Source organism: Silurus meridionalis, chromosome 9 (genome assembly GCF_014805685.1).
Source record: "Silurus meridionalis isolate SWU-2019-XX chromosome 9, ASM1480568v1, whole genome shotgun sequence".
In the NCBI taxonomy this organism is placed as follows: domain Eukaryota; kingdom Metazoa; phylum Chordata; class Actinopteri; order Siluriformes; family Siluridae; genus Silurus; species Silurus meridionalis.
This window is the reverse complement of record NC_060892.1, coordinates 9394784-9414088: the sequence shown is the minus strand read 5'-3', so window position 1 is coordinate 9414088 and position 19305 is coordinate 9394784. Positions and strand designations below refer to the sequence as shown.

Below are 19305 nucleotides of genomic sequence, written 5' to 3'. Positions count from 1 at the left end.
TCTGGCTACATTTCTAGCTTCCAGTGATGTGAACCGTTACATGGCTGTTAATATCCAGCTCCTGGTGGAAAAGACAAGATGTCATAACATGATGCAGTATTTGCATTACTAGATAGATACCTAAAAAGCATGAAAAAAATAATGGAAAAATACAAGCACCATATTGTACTTGCTTGCAGTTTCAGGTCTCAAATATTCTGCTGCGTTTTGGAAGCTTATGTATGTATATCCTAAAGCTGTCACTGCACATCTCATATGGTAGTTCTGAAACCTCTCATAAATGATCAGTTCACAAGCAACAGCTTACACAGGGAGTATAGGTAACATTTTGCAATTGTTTATATAATATGTAATTGTTTTCATAAGGAGATGTTTATTTAGCATTTATGGAAGGAGGCTCCAGTTTCTGTATGTTGTAAATGTCAGAGGTCAAGCTGTAATTTTAAGTTTTCTTTCACAGTACAGTCTTCACAATGAAGTGCTCTGCTTTGTCTCTCACTAACATGACATGTTAATTGGAATGATTACAGTCCTAGGAATGAAATGGTCATAACCCCCCCTCCACACACATACACACACACACACACACCACACACTCACACATAATTCAGCTTTCATACCATATTAAATTAGGTATCTAATTGTAACCAGGGAAATTAATTCTGCCAAATAAACAATACTTGTGACAACTCACATTTGTAAGCATATTCAAACAATCATGTATTGATTTCTTGTTCAGTCATCAGAATTTTGAGAGTTTTTGAATTATGCAAGTCTTCACATGTGATCAAGATACAGTCCATTGAAACAAAGACCTAACCAATGAATTGTAAGCCATGGATTGAACGTGTTGCATAAAGCTTCCTAACACTGTTTAGTTAGTAACCTATCATTTCATTTCAGTGCTCATCATCCTGTGGAAAGGGGCTTCAGTCCCGTGTGGTCCAGTGCATGCACAGAGTGACTGGTCGTCATGGGAGTGACTGTCCCAAGGTTCTTAAGCCACCAGCATACAGGCAATGCCATCAGGGGGCTTGCAATGAAAAAGTTAATGTCAACACCATAACTTCACCGAGACTGGGTAAGAAAACCACTTACTACACTGTAGTTATAGTTCTGAAAAACAGATTCCTTAACCCATTTCTGACACATTTTAGATTTTAAGGTCTCTGGCTGATTTCAGATAATCTGTCATCTTGTCAGACAGATAACAGCTCAAAAATCAAAATATACATGAACATTGTTCAGGGTTTAGCTTAGCTGATTACTGGAAGATAAATACTTTAAAATTCCATTTAATGTGGAAAAAAACGCTAATAAAAATACATTGAAGGTCATTCACTGAGATGTTTTCCTCAGACTATAGAAATAAATGGGAGAGAGTGAGTGAGGAGAAAGACGTAGGCTTAAAGAAATGCTCTAACAAACCTAATGGGAATGAAAATGTTTCTTTCTGAGTTGCAGCACTTTATTCATCTATAATCCTTATTTCAACAACCTAAAACATTTTTTAACAAAGGGTACGATTGTTGATCTGACGCTTTTTGATGGCGTCTCGAGTGGTTAGATTTTGTAACAGGTTCCTGTTAACTGTGCTTTGTTGAGATTCCCAGAACATGAAAATCTTCAGGAAAGCAGAGTTTACATTGTCAGGGTTCTCAGTAAAATAAGTGTTTATTTTTTTGGAGAGCTTGAGAGTGAGAGAGAGAGAGCGAGAGAGAGAGAGAAAGAGATAGATAAATAGAAAAAGATATGAGGGAATAATTGTTTATCTGCACTGTAATGTTTAAAACTAACAGAAAAAGAAACTTGCCTTATGAACATTCCACAAAATCTAGCTATAGACTATTAAGGTATGATGTTGTGTTCATTAATCAATTTAACATCACACATTTTATAGAAACAAATAACACACCTTAAATATATAGAGTTAACAGGCATAATATAATTTTTTCTGTTCTTGTCCTTGCCCTTGTCTTGTTCCGGTATTCTGTCCAACAGCGGCACTGACATATAAATGCACAGGAGATCAGTGGACGGTGTACTGCAGGGTGATTCGGGAAAAGAATCTGTGCCAGGACATGCGCTGGTACCAACGCTGCTGCCAAACTTGCAGAGACTTTTACGCCAACACAATGTCCCGCGAAAGTTAATGAGCCCAGCACTTCTTACCACGTAGCAGCTTTTTTATGTCATTTTTTTTGTACTGTCATAAATGACACTGTGTATATTGTTATTAAGGATTATAGGATTTTCTGCAGTAACCGGTAAATTGATGCACATGTCCGATCAAGTAGGATGTCGAAACGTTTAAGGTTTTGACCTAAAAATGGTGCAAAAGGTCTATGACCTTTTTCTTTTTTTCTTTAGTTTTTTTATTGTTTTGCTGTAAACCAAAGTTCAGAACATAGGAGGCCATTGGAGATGACTTCTTCAGCATAGCAGCTTGGCTGTTGTACAGTAAGCTGACCATTTAGGAAACTATTGGGTATAGGTTGCTTTCTAAAAGCCACTGGTTGGCCAGTAATACCAGAACTGAGCAATGGGACATTATTGTAATTTTCATATCTTATTCACATATTAGTTCTCTTATTTTCTTATATTCCTTCCAGATTCCTTAGAGAGGTCCATTAAGTGCCTTAACAAGATGTTCCGAATTACATTTTTATAGGGCCAGTTGCACCCTATAGGCTATGACACAAGCCATAGTTGTCATATATTAGATCATCTGTAAAAGCTAAATAGGTCATAGCAAAGACTGATTTTAAGAGAGGACTTTTGCCAACTGAATGTATACCTGAGAGCAACTAATACTGGCTTCATTTGTGCACATCCTTTTATAAAAATACTAAGCAAACTTACTGATGCTACACACTTGCAGAGCTAGTAACATCTAAAGACTTTACCCCTTTTTATAGCAATATGGCAGATGCCTGAAAACTACACATTCTTGGTTTTTCAGAGAAAACATCGGGCTAAATATCAATAAAAAATTCACCAGGCAGTTCACTGAAGGAGAAAGTAGTGAAAGTAAAAGATATGCTCTTTCTTATTGCAGTGATCACTTACAACCCTAATTCCAAAAAAAGTTGGCACATTGTGTAAAATCTAAACAAAAACAGAATGCAATGATTTGCAAATCTCTTAAAAAATATATATATTTTTTATTCACAATAAAACTAATAAAAAAATGAAAAATATGTAATTTTGAATTCTATGGCTGCAGCAGGTCTCAAAAAAGTTGGGACAGGGAAATAATTACCATGCAGCATCCCGTCTTCTGTCCGCATACTAATTGGAAACTGAGAAGATAAGTTACTGAAGTTTTGGGAGAGGAATGTTGTCCCATATGTGTCTGATACTGGATTCTAGAACTCAACACTTCTGGGTGTCCTTTGTTGCATTTTATGCATTTTATTGTTTTATGATGCGCGAAATGTTTTCAAAATGTGAAAGGTCTAGGGTGCAGCCAGGCCAGTTCAGCTCCTTTTTATTTTTTCTTAAAATGGTACATTTCCTCAGTTGAAACATTTGATTTGTTTTCTATGTTCTATTGTGAAAAATGGGTTTATGAGATACATTCAGTTTTTTATTTACATTTTACACAGTGTATCAACTTTTTTGGAATTGGGGTTGTATTTTTTGTACAAGACTTATCTAGGTGGTGCTTGACTTCTTATTTTAAGGTAGCGAATCACACCAGAGCTTCTCATCTTCGATGTTTGCCACACATATCCACCAATTTACTCTTTTTAATGGTTCAATTCTGTTCTTTCTTTTGGCACATAAATATACACAGGATACATCAATCTTGGACTGCCAGATTTCACATGCACTGTTTGCATAAAAAAAAAAAACAAAGTTCAGCCAAGACATATCATAGCTGGAACTCTAAATAGGTCAGGGCATGAGAGATTTTTTGAAACATTGCTAGGTTTGGACTTATATAAAAAAATAGACAATTTTTTTTATAGACCAAAGTTTCCCAACCCTGGTCCTTGTGTACCCACTGTCCTGTACATGAGCTTATTAATAGCTTTTCCTGATGTGAAGCAGGTGTGCTAGAACATTTACATGTGCAGGACATGGTGTTCTCCAGGACAAGGGTTAGGAGCCTGAGATAATACCAAAAAAATGCAGGTAAGCAAGAGCAAAAGTGCAAATTTGCTGTTTCTCATTAGCATAGCCTGTAGGATGCACTACAGCAAAAAATGCTATCGTGACATACTTGATATAGTAAGTGTAAGACGTTAAATGAATAAGATCAATCTAATGACTAGGCCAATTCTTCAACCTCCTTTTTTTTTCTAATTCTTTTATTGTCAGCACAATTGGCTAAACACCCCGTTTGACTTTTGTGTTTCCGTGACTATGGAATGAATACAGATTTATTGAACTATACTCGTACCTTTTTTTTTTTTTTTTCAATTTAAGGGTTTGTCACCCTAAAACATCAATTTCAAACTAGTTTGCTTTTGTGTTTCATTGTTTAAGAGTTTTTGTACTGTTTGTTAGATTTTTTTTCAATACGAATCTTGCACATTTGTTTACATATGTAAGAAGAGTGGGTGTTTAACTAACATACAGATTCATCATAATTCTAGGACTCATGCTCCAAACAAGGTGTTATTTTATTTGCAATCGAAATTATGAGGCCATAAAACGACCTGGATCGAGAACTCTAGATGATGCCATCACTAGCTGTTTATAGGCTCACATTTAGATTCATTACTTTGGATTACAGGTGTAAAATGTGAACTTTTCTGGTTTTAACACTACACAAAGTCCCTATGTGAGCATGTTTGTGTGTGTGTGTGTGTGTGTGTGTGTGTGTGTGTGTGTGTGTGTGTGTGTGTGTACGCATTTTATCTTGGTCCCTGTTTTCTCAGGCAGTGCAGGGTTCATTTGGTGCTAGACAAATTTCACTACTGTGGAATTCAACCTGTTTTCGTCCTGTTTTTCTCATGATTGTTCTTCCATATGTATTTTTTTTTTACCTGTATGTTTGTGATGTTTATTTAATACTAAAATGTAGCTACCTTACTATTTTAAAGATTTTCAGCCTATTGGTGCAAATTGCTTTATTTACTGCTATGGGGCAGATATCCGTATATATATTCCAGTACTGTATGTCTTTAGTTGCACATGATTGGTACATACTCTGCATTTTTTATTTTAATGGTGCTAATTTGATTAAAACTGTTTTAATGGTTATAAAAAAAATAAAATCTTATAACACCCGGAACTGGTTTCTTTTTGTTTTGCATTCCTTAAATGTAAATGGTGCAAGAAAAGTCCTGAAACAACATTGTTATTGGAAAACATCAAACAGAAAGAAAGAAAGAAAGAAAGAAAGAAAGAAAGAAAGAAAGAAAGAAAGAAAGAAAGAAAGAAAGAAAGAAATAGTACACACAGTAAAATAATATCTTTGCATATACCAGTGATTTTAGGAGCTGGTGCCAGAGTGCAGGGTCAGCCATGATACAGCACCAATGGAGCACCAAGGGTTAAGGGCTTTGCTCAGGGGCAACAGGAGTGGCAGCTTGGCAATACCAGGTCTTGAACCCCAGACCTTACGATCAGTAACCCAAAACCACTGAGTTAACATCTATAAGCTATAGGTCTAATTGGGAAATAGTTCTCCACATGTCATTCATGACATGTTTGTTCTTCAGTATTTCAATACTGGTGCTGCAAGGACTTGCTGATGTAGTCTACAACACTATAACTTGCTATATTTTTTTTTAAAAGCTTGTGTAGCTGAATATTGTACTGTTACATGCAAAACAACCTTTTACAATCAGAATCACTTTACTCTTGGTGTAATTTACTATTATGCCACACTTCACACTGCCACAATGCCAGTACCAATGTTCAGAATTGAATTTGTGAAAGTAAACCCAGATATTATATAAGAAATGCTACCTAACAAAGTGTCCTTGCAGGATAAAATGATGGATAGTGAAAAACACAATTATAATGCTAAATTAATATTGTAATGATACAGGACTTTTGCAACATACCCCATCACCTTTGCACAACTGGATCATGTAAATTTTGACAATTCTTGTCTGTAAACTTCGAATTTCAAGTCAGATTAAGGTTTGGGCATTGTCAGGGGCATTCTAACACTTTTTTGTTCTTAAAGCACTCCAGTGGTTTTTCTAGTAGTACATTATGCTAAGGGAAAATGTCCTGTTGGAAGGTCAACCTCTGCCCCATGTTTCCCATTTGTACTTGCCTTTTTCTTCATCCATCTTGTCCTCAACTCTGACCAGTTTTACGAGTTGCTGCTGATGAAAAGTGTTCTCAGAGTACTCTGTGCTGTTTGGTTTCCCTCAAACTCGGTGTACGAAGTTAACTATTGATCTTAAAAGACCTGAGAAATGTTTCCAAATTTGCTGAGTCTCACCAAACTAGAAAATGGCTCTCTACTTGCCACAAGAAGAGTCTGGACTATAATTGTCATGTGAAAAGCTTTTTCTATTTTAGCTGTGGATCTCTTTAGCTCCTTTAGAGTTATTTTTAGTCTCTTGGTTGCTTCTTTGATTAATAGCTTTCTTACCTAGTCATTGAACTTTGACGGATAGCTACCTCTAGGCAGAGTTGTGCTTACGCTATATTCTTTCCGCTTTTATTAATGGATTAAATGGTGCTCAATGGAATATATATATATATATATATATATATATATATATATATATATATATATATATATATATATATATATATACAGTATTGTTCAAAATAATAGCAGTACAATGTGACTAACCAGAATAATCCAGGTTTTTAGTATATTTTTTATTGCTACGTGGCAAACAAGTTACCAGTTGGTGCAGTAGATTCTCAGAAAACAAACAAGACCCAGCATTCATAATATGCACGCTCTTGAGGCTGTGCAATTGGGCATTTAGTTGAAATGGGTGTGTTCAAAAAAATAGCAGTGTATACCATTGACTGTACAAACTCAAAACTATTTTGTACAAACATTTTTGTTTCTAGGATTTAGCAATCCTGTTAATCACTAAAATAATATTTAGTTGTATGACCACAGTTTTTTAAAACTGCTTCACATCTGTGTGGCATGGATAACATTAATTTTGTTGGTTTGGAACCAAGACTTTGCTCATTTACTAGTGTGTTTGGGGACATTGTCTTGTTGGAACAACCATTTCAAGGGCATGTCCTCTTCACCATAAGGCAACATGACCTCTTCAAGTATTTTGACATATGCAAACTGATCCATGATCCCTGGTATGCGATAAATAGGCCCAACACCATAGTAGGAGAAACATGCCCATATCATGATGCTTGCACCACCATGCTTCACTGTCTTCACTGTGTACTGTGGCTTTAATTCAGAGTTTGGGGGTCGTCTCACAAACTGTCTGTGGCCCTTGGACCCAAAAAGAACAATTTTACTCTCATCAGTCCACAAAATGTTCCTCCATTTCTCCTTAGGCCAGTTGATGTGTTCTTTGGCAAATTGTAACCTCTTCTGCACATGCCTTTTTTAAACAGAGGGACTTTGCTGGGGATTCTTGAAAATAGATTAGCTACACACAGATGTCTTCTAACTGTCACAGTACTTACAGGTAACTCCAGACTGTCTTGGAGCTGATCATTGGCTGAGACTTTGCCATTCTGGTTATTCTTCGATCCATTTAGATGGTTGTCTTCCATTTTCTTCCACGTCTCTCTGGTTTTGCTCTCCATTTTAAGGCATTGAGATCATTTTAGCTGAACAGCCTATAATTTTTTGCACCTCTTTATAGGTTTTCCCCTCTCCAATCAACTTTTTAATCAAAGTACGCTGTTCTGAACAATGTCTTGAACGACCCATTTTCCTCAGGCTTTCAAATGCATGTTCAACAAGTGCTGGCTTCATCCTTAAATAGGGGCCACCTGATTCACACCTGTTTTTTCACAAAATTGATGACCTCAGTGATTGAATGCCACACTGCTATTTTTTTTAAAACACCCCTTTCAACTAATTGCCCAATTGCACAGCCTTACGAGCGTGCATATCATGAATGCTGGGTCTTGTTTGTTTTCTGAGAATCTAATGCACCTACTGGTAACTTGTTTGCCACGCAGCAATAAAAAATATACTAAAAACCTGGATTATTCTGGTTAGTCAGATTGTACTGCTATTATTTTGAACAATACTGTATGTGTGTGTGTGTGTGTGTGTGTGTGTCTTTATTTCTCCCAAGATTAGTCCTCTCCAAACAATCTTACAATCTATATTATTTATTTTGCTAATTTGAATCTATTGGCTGAATGTTGAAGGCGAGTGATAACTGTAAATACTGAGCTAAAATAAACCCATAACTCAAGCTAGTTGGCATGCTCACAATCCACCATGTAATATCTGATTTACAATAATAAATAAATTGTTGACTTGATCTATTAAAATTAGTTTAAAAAGCAGAAGAAAACGTGCTGTTTATTAATAAAGTTATTTTCAATAGCTGTACACAGCCATTGTCCTTACCACATCACCGATCAGGCATTACATTATGATGGGCATGGGCACCCTGACTAGCCTGTGGCTACACAGCCCCATAGGCAACAGACTCTGATGCACTGTGTATTCTGACAGCATTCTATCAGAATCAGCATTCATGTCTTCAGCAATTTGAGCTACAGGAGCTTATCTGTTGTATTGGGTCAGCCCTTGATTCCCACGTGCATCAATGATCCTTGGCCGGCCATTACCCTGTCACCAGTTCACCACTGTTCCTTACTTGGACCACTTTTGATAGATACTGACCACTGCAGACCGGGAACATCCCCCAAAAGTTGCAGTTTTGGAGATGCTCTGACCCAGTCGTCTAGCCAACACAATTTGGCCCTTGTCAAAATCGCTCTAACAAATTATTTTCGAGGACAAAATGTTCACTTTGTCTCTTATATATCCCACCCTCTAACATGTGACATGAGGAAGAGATAATCAGTGTTATTCACTTCACATATCAGTGGTCTTAACGTGCCTGATTAGTGTAGAGGCCTATTTGTAAATCAAGTCAAGTCAAGTTTATTTCTATAGCGCTTTTCACAACAGACATTGTCTCGAGGCAGCTTTACAGAAATCAACAGTCAAGGTGAATGGTGTGCATTTATTCCTGATGAGCAAGCCATAGCGACTGTGGCAAGGAAAAACTCCCTTAGATTTTATGAGGAAGAAACCTTGAGAGGAACCAGACTCAAAAGGGAAACCCATCCTCCTTTGGGTGACATCAAGAGTTTGATCATAGATAAGGAATAAGGAAATAAATAAGGAATATCCCAAATGTATAATATTTATTATGGTGCAAAATGACACTACAATGATTATTAATAATATATTCTTCTTTAAATATATTATTCAGTAACTACTATTCATTATTTACTAACTATAATGAAAATAGAAAAGCTATATATACACACTGCAAACCCCTCTTCCCTTTCCCATTTTCCCCTTCTTTCCCCTTTCCTTCTGCAAACCATTACATTAACAATTTTAAATGAGAGGTTTCCCTTCTCATAAACACCGCATGCAAACAGTTTATAAGTCATGAGGCTATTTTCCTCTTGATTACCTACACAATTTTTTGTATTTCATAACATCTTTAGACCTAATTGTGCAGAGCAACCCAGATTAGACGCATGGTTTGTTTGGTATAAAATGCAATCAAATGCACCGGAAAATATTTAACAAGGTAAAGTGTTGCTGTTACAGTTACATTATTACCGGCGTGAAGGATCGACGCGTTTCCACAGTTTATATTTGTATTCTGTTAATTTATCTTTTCATTCTCAGTGGTGCTTTTTCACCGTGGCATTGAGAACACATAGCACCTTATGCAAAGCAGCAAGCATGATTTATGACAAATGGCCATCTGGCTCTTCCTCTACCATGGTCAGCAGAGCAAATTTGGGATGACACTGAAGGACTTCATGAGAGGAAATTTTCACCTTCAGGTGCCTGGCTTATGTATAATGCATAAAGTTTGTGGTTGCTGATACACACTTAGTTTCCATGTTTTCCCCACTCTGCACCCTACTGACATTAGTGTTGAAGCATGTGATGGACACCATTTCCTAAAAAACAGAATTCATTTGGTTTGTTTGATGTAGGTATATTAAATTTCAGGGCCACAAATCTCCTGATTGCAATAAACCACATCTGAGCGCTTATTCTTTTAAGACTGAGCCTCAGTTCACCATTCATCCATTCATGCTGTTCTGCCATCCATGATATTAATTATAGATTAAATATAAAATTTAATATGCATAAGAAGAGCTAGAGATGTGATAAATGAGTGAGCGTGTGATGCTCGATCTTTCCTAGCAAGACAAACATGCCAGTTTATTACCTCTTACAAATGAGGTAATGTCTAACAAATGAGACTTTTTTCAAGCTCATATATAAGCTTAATTGAAATGTTCCACTCTAAAGCATTAGGTATCTTACACACAATGCCTTGCATTAGTCTCCTTCTCCTGTTAATTAGCATCACAAGCCTGCTCAGACTGTGTTACACATTATTGTTGCTTTTTCAATCCCTGACAACCTTTTACATAGTCAATACTGGTGCTTTTGGGGGGGGAAAAAAAAAAAAAAGGAAAAAATGCTTCTTTTCAATTTAGATTTATTTGTAGAAGACTTTTAACAATTGACATTGTCCCAAAGCAGCTTTACATAGATAAATACGGTATACAATTTGAATTGATAAGTTTAGTCCCTGTAGGTTTATCAACCCAGCCATTAGGGGGGCACAAGCCAGTGCACTCTTAGTGCCGGTCCCAAGCCCGGGTAAATGGGGAGGGTTGCGTTAGGAAGGGCATCCAGCGTAAAACATGTGCCAAATCAAATATGCGGATCACAAAGGAGGATTTCATACCGGATCAGTCGAGGCCCGGGTTAACAACGACCGCCACAGGTATCGTTAGCCGACAGGGTACCGGTGGAAATTGGGCTACTGTTGGCCGAAGAAGGAGAAGGAGAGGAGGAAGACGTCTACAGAGACGGCAGGAAAAGGAGCAGTGCAGGAGAGTGGAGGTTCGGGTTGGTACTTTAAATGTTGGTACTATGACGGGTAAAGGGAGAGAGGTAGCTGATATGATGGAGAGGAGAAAGGTAGATATGCTGTGTGTTCAGGAGACCAAGTGGAAAGGGAGTAAGGCCAGGAACATTGGAGATGGATTTAAACTGTTTTATCATGGTGTGGATGGGAAGAGAAATGGTGTAGGGGTGATTCTGAAGGAAGAGTACAGTAAAAGTGTAGTGGAGGTGAAGAGAGTTTCTGATAGGGTGATGATCGTGAAGGTGGAAGTTGAAGGGATGATGATAAATGTCATCAGTGCCTATGCTCCACAAGTTGGCTGTGAGATGGAGGAAAAGGAAAGATTCTGGAGTGAATTAGATGACGTGGTAGATGGTGTACCTAGGAAAGAACGATTGGTGATTGGGGCAGACTTTAATGGGCATGTAGGTGAAGGGAACAGAGGTGATGAGGAGGTGATGGGTAGGTATGGTTTTAAGGAAAGGAATGTGGAAGGGCAGATGGTGGTAGATTTTGCTAAAAGGATGGAAATGGCAGTGGTGAACACGTATTTTAAGAAGAAGGAGGATCATAGGGTGACGTATAGGAGTGGAGGAAGGTGCACACAGGTGGACTATGTGCTATGCAGGAGATGCAACCTGAAGGAGATTGGAGACTGTAAGGTGTTGGCGGGGGACAGTGTAGCTAGACAGCATCGGATGGTGGTCTGTAGGATGGTTTTGGAGGCGAAGAAGAAGTGGAGGAATGTAAGGATTGAAAGAAGAATAAGATGGTGGAAACTGAAGGAGGAAGAGTGTAGTGTGAGGTTCAGGGAAGAGGTCAGATGACATACCGGTAGAGGCGTGGAGATGTTTAGGAGAGATGGCAGTGGAGTTTTTAACCAGATTGTTTAACAGGATTCTGGAAGGGGAGAGGATGCCTGAGGAATGGAGAAGGAGTGTGCTGGTACCGATCTTTAAGCATAAGGGAGATGTGCAGACCTGCAGTAACTACAGGGGAATTAAGTTGATCAGTCACACCATGAAGTTATGGGAAAGAGTGGTGGAAGCCAGGCTGAGGGAAGAGGTGACCATCTGTGAGCAACAGTATGGTTTCATGCCGAGGAAGAGCACCACAGATGCCTTATTTGCTTTGAGGATGTTGATGGAGAAGTATAGAGAAGGACAGAAGGAATTGCATTGTGTATTTGTGGATTTAGAGAAAGCGACGACAGAGTGCCAAGAGAGGAGTTGTGGTATTGTATGAGGAAGTCAGGTGTGTCAGAGAAGTATGTAAGGGTGGTGCAGGACATGTATGAGGACAGTGTGACGGCAGTGAAGTGTGCAGTAGGTACGACAGACTGGTTCAGAGTGAAGGTTGGACTGCATCAAGGATTGGCCCTGAGCCCTTTCCTGTTTGCAGTGGTGATGGACAGGTTGACGGACGAGGTCAGACAGGAGTCTCCTGGACTATGATGTTTGCAGATGATATTGTGATTTGTGGTGAGAGTAGAGAGCAGGTTGAGAAGAGCCTGGAGAGGTGGAGATATGCGCTGGAGAGAAGGGGAATGAAAGTCAGTAGGAGTAAGACAGAGTACATGTGTGTGAATGAGAGGGAGGGCAGTGGAGTGATGCGGTTGCAGGGAGAAGAGGTGGAGAAGGTGGAGGAGTTCAGGTACCTGGGGTCAACAGTGCAAAGTAATGGAGAGTGTGTTAGAGAAGTGAAGAAAAGAGTGCAGGCAGGGTGGAGTGGGTGTAGAAGAGTGACAGGAGTGATTTGTGATAGTAGGGTATCTGCAAGAATGAAAGGGAAAGTTTATAGGACTGTGGTGAGACCTGCGATGTTGTATGGATTAGAGACAGTGGCATTGAGTAAAAGGCAGGAGGCAGAGCTGGAGGTAGCAGAGCTGAAGATGTTAAGGTTTTCGTTGGGAGTGACGAGGATGGACAAGATTAGAAATGAGTTTTTTAGAGGGACAGCACATGTAGGATGTTTTGGTGACAAGGTGAGGGAGGCGAGATTAAGATGGTTTGGACATGTGCAGAGAAGGGACATGAATTATATTGGTAGAAGAATGCTGAAGATGGAGCCACCAGGTAGGAGGAAAAGAGGAAGGCCAAGGAGGAGGTTCATGGATGTGGTGAGGGAAGACATGCAGGTAGTTGGTGTGAAAGAGGCAGATGTAGAGGACAGGGTGGTATGGAGACTGATGATCCGCTGTGGCGACCCCTAATCGGAGCAGCCGAAAGAAGAAGGAGAAGAAGTCCCTGTAGGTTTATCCCTTAAGAGCAAGCCAGTGGCAAGAAAAAAAACACCTGAGATGGAATGAGGATGAAACCTTAAGAGGAACCAGACTCAAAATGGAACCAATCCTCATTTGGGTGGCACCTAATGTCCATTCATTATACTTACAATTGTTGAGGTGTGCGGTTCAGTAATGGACACTTGCAGAAACTGGACAATGCAGAACTGTTCATGCAAAATGCAGAATGCAGAACTGTTCATGCAAAAATGTAAGCCATTGTAGCAGACTGTTTATATTAATTACAGTTAATTAAAATTATTTAACTATCAAGTGTTTCTAATTGTAGCTGAATGTTTCCCATGTTTATCATTTTTACAGCATCAAATAATAAGGTTCCAGTAAACCTGACCTGAGGTCAGTATTTAATTAAATTTTAGTATACCTCACCTAGTTCCCATTGGCATCTTTACTTTCTGCAAAGCCTGTGAAAAGCTCAGCTTACACCCTCATCCTCATCAAATTTTATAGAAGGACTATTGAGAGCATCCCAAGAAGCTGTTTCACAGCTGGGAAGATCATCTGGGTCTTTCTGGTGTCTATCACAGACTTTTACACCGCACACTGTATCCGCAAAAACAACCAGTCCTTTTAAAACCATTTGCTGTCTGGCAAAAATTATCAAAGCATATGGGTACTCATGATCAAACTTTTCATTTACAACAGCAGATAACATTTACTTATTTCAACCAGTTAATAAACTTTATTAAAAGCTATAAAAATATACAAACATTCTTCAGATTCAAAATTGCCTATTGAAAGAACTCTCCTTTCATTGAAAGAAAGACTGAAGATTATGGCCTACTGCAAAAAAGCACAATCATCTTTAGTTATATAACGGCAACAAGGAACTTTCAAAGGAAGCTATTCAGGAGAGTCTATTCATAAAGAATTGTCAGGTGCTGCAAAACACTTTGCTTATGCTAATTATTTTTATATAGTAAAGAATAGCACATAATCTTTAATCTGTTTTATCTGTATACTGATGTTTAATGTTGTATTTAATATTTTAACACAATTAACCTTGTAACAGCTGTAAAAGGCCTGCATTTCCCCTTGAAGAGCAACAAAGTCTGTCCATCCATCCATCTATCCATCCATCCATCCATCCATCCATCCATCTATTCATCTATCCACTCATCCATCTTTTCACTAGACTCTCACATTTCTCTCTTTAAGCTGAAATTGAAACCTCAGTTACTAAGTACAGACTCAAAGGGAACTCAAATCAAAATGCTAAAAAACATCTCATCCAGGTACAAGAGCATAGTGAAATCTGGTACTGATGATGCGAAAAGAAATCTGGGGAAAGTTCAAAGACCATGTTAAATTCAACGGTGTTAACAGGGTTTGAAGTCACGCAAGTCACTTGAATTCTTACACACCAATTTAGTCAAACCATGACTTCATCAAGGTTTTTTTGTTCACAGGGGCATTGTTATGCAAATCTGAAAGAAAATCTAAATGTTACAACATATAAATATATTCTAGAAACATTCTAGAAGCGTTCAACTTTGTGGCAACACTTTGGAAAACACATTTGGGTGTAGTAGTTATATGTGCACATATGTTTGTTCAAATAATGTATTTAATCATCTCCTTTTAACTGTTAATATTTCCCCACCCAGTGTTACAGCTTGATCAATCCTTATGCAATGATCAGCCTAATTCAGCCATTTTTTTGTTATTTAAATACAATAGCAAGTGTGAAGCCATCCTTATCTCCTCAATTTCACCCATGTAGCACCATACAAATTTGCTTTTGTCCTTCTGTGAATGGAGTGTCAGGAGGAGAATGATAATCTTCTATGAGATTGCGGGGTGACATTTACGCAACATAGATCCTTGTTAAGATTTTGAGGTATTTTATTACATGCTGAACACAAAGAGATGGCTTGAACCTATGAATTTCTAACGAGGAAAATGTCACCTCTGCTTTGTAGACAGTAAATTACAGGTCACAGAGAACCTCAAACGTTTTCATCTGTGATAATAGCTGCAGACTCTTAGCTTCAGATTTGATTAGCAATTTGCTGCTGATTTGGTATTAAGTTGTTGTAGTACATTCTTCCCATATACACAACCTAAACATTAGAACATTTCTTTTTTAATAAAAAAAGAAATGTGGCAGACATGGAAAATTTTTCATATTGTTTTAAAAATGTCCTCACCTCCTGAAGTGAAATTAGTCTCATACTTATACTTAACTACTAATGTTTTGTCAACGTTTCTGACATTTTTTAGGAAGACTGCCTGTTTTGCTGCATTTACTGTGAGTTACTGGCTCCTTAGCTAGATCTGCTGGATGACAGCTGAGGCAAAATTACCATATGGCTTTAGTCAAAAATATATTAAGGTTTTCTTGTAGTAGAAATTAAAGTATTTAGCCCATTTAAAGATACCCAAAAAAATACTTTCTGGATTATGTCAAGGGGCTACACTTCCAGCTCAATAGTTAATGCTCTGGGTTTCTGTTTAGAAAGTTTGGGGTTCAAGCCAACACCACCAAGGGATGCTGTTCGATGGCTGATGCTGCAACTCTTCCCCTACATAGCCTCTAACAAGCTCAAAGTAATCAAAAATCACAGAACTTTTGGTGTTACATCCATGGTCATTAAGTCGCTTGAAAGACTGGTTTCAGCCCAACTGAAAGACACGACTGAACCTATGCTTGCTTGCAGAGCAAACAGGTCTGTAGGTGATGCAATCAACATGGGACTGCATTACCCCCTGCAACACCTCGACAGCCCAGGCACTTATGCTTATATCCTTTTTCCGTTTGTGGACTTGCTCGGCCTTTAACACCATTATCCCAGAACTCCTCAAGAACAAACTAACTGAGCTCTCCATTTCCACCCCTATCTGTCACTGGATTACCAATTTCCAACAGACCCCTCTTGCAAACTCTTGAAAGTCACAGATGTCAGCATTGTGTTGACACCAGCTGGCTGTCTGTCCTTCCAATACCTTTGATTTACCATCTTTTAGGAACTGAAGTGGGATATACACATTGTCTCCATTACAAGATAGAGATTGAACATCAGAGATTGATCTTCCTTCAACAGTGGAGGATGTTTCACCTGCCACAGAAGTTTGATTCAGCCTCAGCCTCAACCTCTGCCTTTTACCCCGTCTCCTTCAGTCTGTCCTGTGGATGTTGATTACTGCCTGGTTTGGTTCAGTTACCAAATCAGACAATGGAAGTCTACAGAAGGCAGTCTGGATTGCTGAGAAGATTTATTAGTGCTTCTCTGCTCACTCTTCATGTCCATCCAAAATCACCAAGGACATCACACATAAAACCAGCCAAAGTCCAATACATAAGGCCAAATATCAATTCTCAAATCATGTAAACAATCACCACAATTCACCTTATTCACTTTTTAAACAAGAGATATAAGTTAAAATGTCCGGATTAATTGTATGGATGTAAAATAAAAATGCAAGCAAAACTATGAACATAAAAAAACATAATGGGTATACACCTGTACCTACAGCACTGACTGAAAAACATTAACACACAAGGAAGTATTAGCTTAAAACTGTAGTAGAATTTATAATTATGCATGAGATTTTATGCGTTTTACTTAGAATCATTTGAATCTTACTTATTCACATTTTTTTCCAAATAGCATTTTTAATTGGCCCACATAATACAGTAATCCCCTGTTTATCGCGGTGTTTACGTTCAAAAACCACTCTCGATAACAGAAAAACCGCGATGAAAGGATGCCACCCCAAAAATGATATTTTTTGTATACAGTACTGCACTGTATTATTTTACTTCATTTTATGGTCTATAGTGCTATCCGTGAGAGACCAGGAAAATAAGCCAAACAAATTAGTTATGTGGCAAATGCAATTCCGCGATAAACCGGGGGTGCGAGATTCGAACCACGATAAAAGCGAGGGATTACTGTATAATTGAATGATGATAAACTGATACATATCTGGCTGGAAATGCACCTCAGGCAAGAGTTTTTATCCCAATATGTAAACCTGCTACCTGAAATGTAATAGTCTGTTTATTTTAAACTACCGTATTTTCCGGACTATAAGACGCTACTTTTTTCCCACGATTCGAACCCCGCGGCTTAAACAACGAAGTGGCCTATTTATTATTTATTGTTGTGAAAGGAAGGAGGAAGACAGTGAACAATGACTTTTTTGGTAGGCTACTGTTTAGAGCCGTTGAACCGCGTTGAGTCTGGGGCAAGGGATAGCTCGCTAACTCCAGTTGCAACAGAAATCATATAAGCACAGACAGGTTTCCAAAACTCCTGCTTTTTTATTTTTCTTGGCAACAGCTTTACGGGTTAGTCAAAGAAACTTAAAAATGAGCATCAGAAAATAATATGGACATATTCCTCGGTCTTGCACACATGCAGTAATACGGGAAAAATGTGGCTGCAGGCTATTCCCAAAATGCCGCTCTGCTCTTAAAGGAGCCACATATTTCACCCGTTACACCGTGTAACAGACACTGTCTTTCGTTAAAGCCTGTGTAAAGTTCATTAGTTTCAGTGTAGACTTATAGACAGGTGCGGCTTATTTATGTTCAAAATAAAAATCTTTGTCAAATTCATTCAATATTCGGCTTATATATGGGTGCGCTTTATAGTCCGTACTAAATTACGGTAGTCTTGTTTGATACAGAGTGGTACTACTCCACTACTCAATCTCTAACTCAGCAGGGAAGGAGACCACAAAAGGATCTGACCTTTAATGGATGGAATTCATGCACTTCAGTTTTAATGCCCCTTATGATTGACAGACAGCAACACCTTAGGTATTGTTTTGCCTTATTTTTTTAGGCCTTGCAATGAAAGTAGCTTGTGGGTCAAGGTTGATTGAAACATTTTCCATTTTTCCCCTTGTAACTCAAAAGCATCAGTATCTTGTACTGATCAACAAGCCAAAGTCACTAAATACTTGCCATATACTGTACCGGTTTCAGAAGTCACTTCATTCAGATCATTGGGGTGCCAAGAAAGAATAACATAGTAATAACATTCTTAAACTAATCCACACATTATAAATAATTTTCTGATAATGATGTGGTGACATACTAGACAGACAGACAGACAGACAGACAGACAGACAGACAGACAGACAGACAGACAGACAGATAGATAGATAGATAGATAGATAGATAGATAGATAGATAGATAGATAGATAGATAGATAGATAGATAGATAGATAGATAGATAGATCTCTTGCTTTCCTAGGGTGGACATGACACAAGCATGCACTATAGGAAGAAGGCAAGTCAGTGAAAGCTATATGATGTGCTGGCCAATGTTGTGCTGTAAAACCTTGGGTCCTTTCATTCATGTGGACGTTACTTTGACATATACCACCTACCTTAATATTGATGTTGCAAAACGTGTTAAGAAATGGTTTGAGAAACAATTTAATTCAGTATCTGTAGGATCAAGCATGATCCTATCACCTTATTGGATCTGTTAACAAAATTTTGATGCCAGGTATGACAGCACACCTTCAGAGGTCGTGTAGAGTTTATGCTTCGATGATCATAGCTGGACCTACAGAATATATATATATATATATATATATATATATATATATATATATATATATATATATATATATATATATATATATATATATATATACAGTACAGACCAAAAGTTTGGACACACCTTCTCATTCAAAGAGTTTTCTTTATTTTCATGACTATGAAAATTGTAGAGTCACACTGAAGGCATCAAAACTATGAATTAACACATGTGGAATTATATACATAACAAAAAAGTGTGAAACAACTGAAAATATGTCATATTGTAGGTTCTTCAAAGTAGCCACCTTTTCTTAGATTACTGCTTTGCACACTCTTGGCATTCTCTTGATGCCTACTTTGAAGAACCTACAATATGACATATTTTCAGTTCACGTTTTTTGTTATGTATATAATTCCACATGTGTTAATTCATAGTTGTGATGCCTTCAGT

At 38.0% G+C, this 19305-nt stretch overlaps 1 protein-coding gene across 1 annotated transcript in view; it reads left to right on the top strand.

The window, feature by feature from the left end:
* adamts17 (ADAM metallopeptidase with thrombospondin type 1 motif, 17) overlaps nucleotides 1–5234 on the top strand; it is a 154418-nt gene extending 149184 nt beyond the window's left edge. The window contains exons 22-23 of the mRNA XM_046857981.1: nucleotides 904–1081; nucleotides 2002–5234. Coding sequence (XP_046713937.1) covers nucleotides 904–1081; nucleotides 2002–2153 — 330 coding nt within the window. The 3' untranslated portion in view covers nucleotides 2154–5234. The remainder of the gene's footprint in view (nucleotides 1–903; nucleotides 1082–2001) is intronic.
* Nucleotides 5235–19305: the final 14071 nt, after the last annotated feature.